Below are 4,948 nucleotides of genomic sequence, written 5' to 3'. Positions count from 1 at the left end.
ATTTAGTGAAATTATAATAATTAAACCTACGTTTACTAATACAATATGTACAATTAATATGAAATAAATGCTAAATACCTTGTCGGTGGGCCCACAACACAAATGTTATTGAAAGTCAATTCTAACAAGCAAATTTCAATTTGTAAGCTTTTGTTCCTGTTCCTATGATTTAGAAGTCCTGTAGTGTCTTGTGACCGAGAAAATGAAACTTGAACCACTTGCTTTTGAACCATAGTAACTAAGGATAAATACGAGAAATAATAAAAATCAATGTTAATATGAATATTGGAGAGCAATTTACATAAATAAAATGATTGAAGAAAATCTTTACGCAAATATAATATTGGTAAATTTCAGACGCAAATACAACAAATGCAATTGTATATAATCCGCTACACCTTCTAGCGGAACCCAAATACACGTAATCCGCTACACCCTGTTGCGAATTACGTTAAGGACTTGAATACTCATAAACCGCTACACCATGTAGCGGTTTATGATCATATGGTGATGAACCCTATTCCGCTATACCCTCTAACGAATTATGAAGAGTGTAGAAGTTTGGGGAAGCCATCGGAAGCCATTATTCTACCCTGGACCTGGAAGCCATCGGCCAATCGACGGAGTTAGCACCAACCTGTGGGGGTCAAGGGTTGCACGAGGAAAATTCTGTAGCTGAATTTTAAGTTGGCCAATCTTTTCACAGTAAGGAGGAAGCTGTGTTGAGTACAGAGTGATGGAGTCGAATCATCTTAAGTACCATGGGAGATGCAAGGAATTCGGGAAGGGTTGCACGTGGATGACAGTCCGTCTATCTATGTCGACGAGGTCTACACCATGCAAAAGGTGTTCAGGGTGTACCAGATGGGTTTTGTGCCGCCAATACCAGAGGGACTTTGCCCACCTTATGACGATCCGACCGTTATTCCGGACCCCAGTTTGAGGCGTTGTCGTGATGGGCGATCGAGGTCTACCAGAATTCGAAACAACATGGATGAGGCCGACCTTAACCGACCGAAACGATGCGGGCTTTGCAGACAGTCTGGGCACACGCGTAGATCTTGCCTCCGGAGAGACTCCACCATTGCTAGTAGTTCGTAGGACTTTTAGTCTTTGTGCTTCTAATTTTTTGAATTTTATTTTCTCATATAGCAATTTACGTTTTTGGGTGTTAGTGTTAGTGTCTTTGGTGTGTTAGTGTTAGTGTTAGTGTCAGTTCCGACCTATTTGTATGACTTATGACATTTTTATTTCCTTTAACTATTAATCGTTGTATAACTATTACATTTGTATGACTTATGTAGTAATTTAATCTGTGTTAGTGTTAATGCCTGGTGCCTATTATATTTCTACGGCTTATTGTTTATGAAGACTGTATTTGTATAACCTCGTACATAAACATCACGAGTTGTTACTATTAGACTGGTATTGATAGGCATGTCCCCAAGCTTTCACACTCTTCATAATCCGCTAGAAGGTGTAGTGGAATAGAGTTCATCACCATATGATCATAAACCGCTATAGGGTGTAGTAGTTTATCCGCGACAGAGTGTAACGGATTACGTACATTTGGGTTCTGCTAGAGGGTGTAGCGAATTATATACAATTACGTTTGTTGTATTTATATATAAAATTTGCCAATATTATATTTGCGTAAAGATTTCTTTCAATCATTTTATTTATGTAAATTATCCAATATTAGAGATATATCTTTTGTTGATTAATTTTTATTGTCTTTCTAATAAGATCGGCTAATAAAATGGCACCAATAGAAAGTACAAGTTTAATATAGTCAATCATTCAGCTAAATACATAAAGATGCTTATACATCCCCTCCTATTTTCTCTTACTATTATATCTTGTTTTTCTTCTTTATTGTGGGTAATATCCTATTCTTTTATGCTATTTGTCGGATGGACCAACATTAATTAATCAATAATGTGATATATTTTTGTTAAAAAAAAAATTAAAGATGATTAATTATTTAGCTTTAAAATATCATAAAATCTATTTCATGAAAACTATAACATTTTTGCAACATTAATGTAGTAATAGTATCCTTAATTAAAATATAAAAAAATATAGGGTATCAATATATTATCTGTCAATTTATTGTCAATAATAATTAATATAAATTATCCAGGTCCTCTGTATCTCTAACTAGAAACTAGGTCTATTAAATTTCCAACATGACCATGGTGCTAATATCTTTCAAGCTCCACACCTCATGCATTATTAGTGAGTTCAATCATTTATTGATCATTTCATGTCACCCCAAAAGTATTATTTCACATTAATTAATTAAAATGATTAGTTATTGTGCTTTGATTGCTACACATATATATTAGAATAATTCCACATTAAATAAGAATCTTTTATATAAAGACCTAATCAAATAAAAAATGTTGCTACATAGAAGATAAATTCAATAATAAAAATATTAAGTGGACACACAAAATTAGCTATGATATTAAATTATAAAGAGAATTGAGATTAAATCCTTACAAACATAAAATAACAGAATATTATATATGTATTTATTTACTATTTTTGTACGGAGAAGAATAATCCAACGTGAAAATTGTCATGGATGACGAAACCTAATTGGAAGTGGCACCATAGAACGCGTTAAGGCCCACATACATTCGTCTTTGTGCACCACACATATATACTTATCATAAACAAAATTTAATCATCAAAATTCAAAAACTTATGAATTACATACACAACAAATAATATTTGTATTAGCTTATTATATATACTAGAAATGAATTACTAAATTTAAAATCCGTGACTAATATCTACTCCTTACAAAATACAAACAAATAAAAATGAGATGGAAATTCATGTACAGTTAATTTCATGTGAAGTTAATAGTTGAGAGTCGTTAAATGATTTGACAAATTTTCTTAAATTGTCATCTAACGACTATGATGAACTATCAACTTGATATGAAGTTAACTGCACTTAAACTAGTCATTAGTCACTCAAAACCCCTCAGAAACAAATGAACCTCAAATTGAACCGAACCGAACCGAATCAAATTAAACCCGTCCATCAAACATAATAACCTTTGATGTGAATATAGAGCTTGAGTTCTTCATCACCATGACGGAATCATCATCATCAACATGATAGAGGTGATTAATTAAGAGATGATAAAACTCAAAGAAACCCATATAGATGTTGATCATGTAATAAGAATTGGGTGTGTTCGTTGAGGCTTCTTCCTTCTAGAAAGAGGAACTTTGTTATTACAAGGCTTGAAGATATTATTATTGGAAGAAGAATGAGCAAGAGCTGCATTGGCCTTGAATGCTAATTGACCCAAATCCTGCATAGAAAGCGGAACCCGGGATCTGATTGTAGGAACAATGAAGTAAATATGATCCAAGTGAAGCTCTTCACTTGGATCCACAGCTTTCATTGTTGAACCAACATTGATTGATTCTGAGCTGCATATGAAGCAGTTTGGATTCAGAGACAAAACATGCCATGCTTTCAAAGGCTTCTTTAGTTGTTGCAAAGTACCATCCAAGTGAACTATGTTGACACAAGATTCCCATGATGTAAAGTTTGCACCTTTCTTTGATGATCCTTGAATGGAAGCACAGGTTCCCATTATGAAGAAGAGGGTAGGGGTAGGTGTGTTTAAATGTGAGTGTGAATGGGTATTTATAGAGAAAATTGAAGAGAAGAAGAAAAGAAGAAGACGTAAGTGTGTAAAGTAAAGTAATGTGAAGTGAAGTAAGGAGTCACGTATGCAGTTTGGTACTGCAAAAATAGAGGAATGCTAGGGACAGCAACTTTTGTGATTTATATTCATTAAATAGTCATTAATAATAATTTTGATGGTGTAAGATTGGTGTAAGATTTTATTTAATGGTTTATTTATTTTTGCTGGTTATATGCTGGCCAGAATTTAATAAAATTGCTGCCCCTAAAATTTTTCGCAAAGATATTAGAAAAAATTCTACTTTGAGATACTAAATTGACTTTTTTTGTTTTAATTTTATAAATGTATATTTTATTTTTTTTAGTTTTTAAAAAAAATTTTAATTTATTTTAAATGATTAAAAAGAATATTTTAGTAAACAAAATTTAATAATAAAAAATAAAATTTTTGTTAATGAGTATTTTTTAAAAAAAATATTTTTTTTCTTAAAAAATGGATAAAGTTAATATTAATTAACACAAAAAATTTAAAATGGACTAAAGAGGAGGTTTTTTAAAAGTTAGAAGGGAGAAAAATGTATATTTATAAAATAGAAAGAAGGAGAGTATCATTTTAGCATCTCGCAGAAGAATGGAATGAAATTTTTTCTATATTTTATATTAATAATTAATTTTGATGATTGATATTAGTGTACACATAACATAGTCATATTCATTGATACTATGTTACGTGAATTAAAGTCATAGGACAAAAATTAAGGACATTCTTGGACACTTCTGTTAATAAGTATGAATGCAAATAACTTGATGAATTTACAATTTATTGTGTCTTTTTCAACATTCTTAGACGCGCTTCTATTGCCTTGTCCAATTGCATGCTAGTGTACCTTGTTGATATACAGTAAGAAAACAGCACTACTGTCTTAGATTTTTCTTTCCTACAAAGTTTTTGCCGTTTTCGTGTTAATTAAAAGATGAATAAGACTTGTTTTCGTAAAATTTTTTAAAAATGTGTTTATATTTTTTTAAAGTATAAATATCTCATTTTGTGTTTTGTAAATTAAAAAATTTATATGTTTGGACGGAGAGTTTTTAAAAATTAGAGATATTTTTAAAAATAGTTAAAAGAATTTATTAATTAAAGTTTAATTATTTATATTTGTTTGATATTTTTATATAAAACTCATAAAACTGTTTAATATATAATATTTATTAATATTTTAGTTACCATATTCTTAGACAAATATCTACGTCTTAATAATTACCTAATAAA

The 4,948-nt window shown here is 30.8% G+C and overlaps 1 protein-coding gene across 1 annotated transcript; it reads right to left on the bottom strand.

Moving 5' to 3' along the window:
- LOC107628938 lies at positions 2,833-3,669 on the bottom strand. Its single transcript, XM_016331582.2, has one exon. It carries the CDS (start codon positions 3,620-3,622, stop codon positions 3,191-3,193), a length of 432 nt encoding a protein of 143 aa, XP_016187068.1. The 5' UTR covers positions 3,623-3,669; the 3' UTR covers positions 2,833-3,190.

This window comes from Arachis ipaensis, chromosome B03 (assembly GCF_000816755.2).
Source record: "Arachis ipaensis cultivar K30076 chromosome B03, Araip1.1, whole genome shotgun sequence".
Classification (NCBI taxonomy): domain Eukaryota; kingdom Viridiplantae; phylum Streptophyta; class Magnoliopsida; order Fabales; family Fabaceae; genus Arachis; species Arachis ipaensis.
This window is presented reverse-complemented; position numbering and strand designations above follow the sequence as displayed.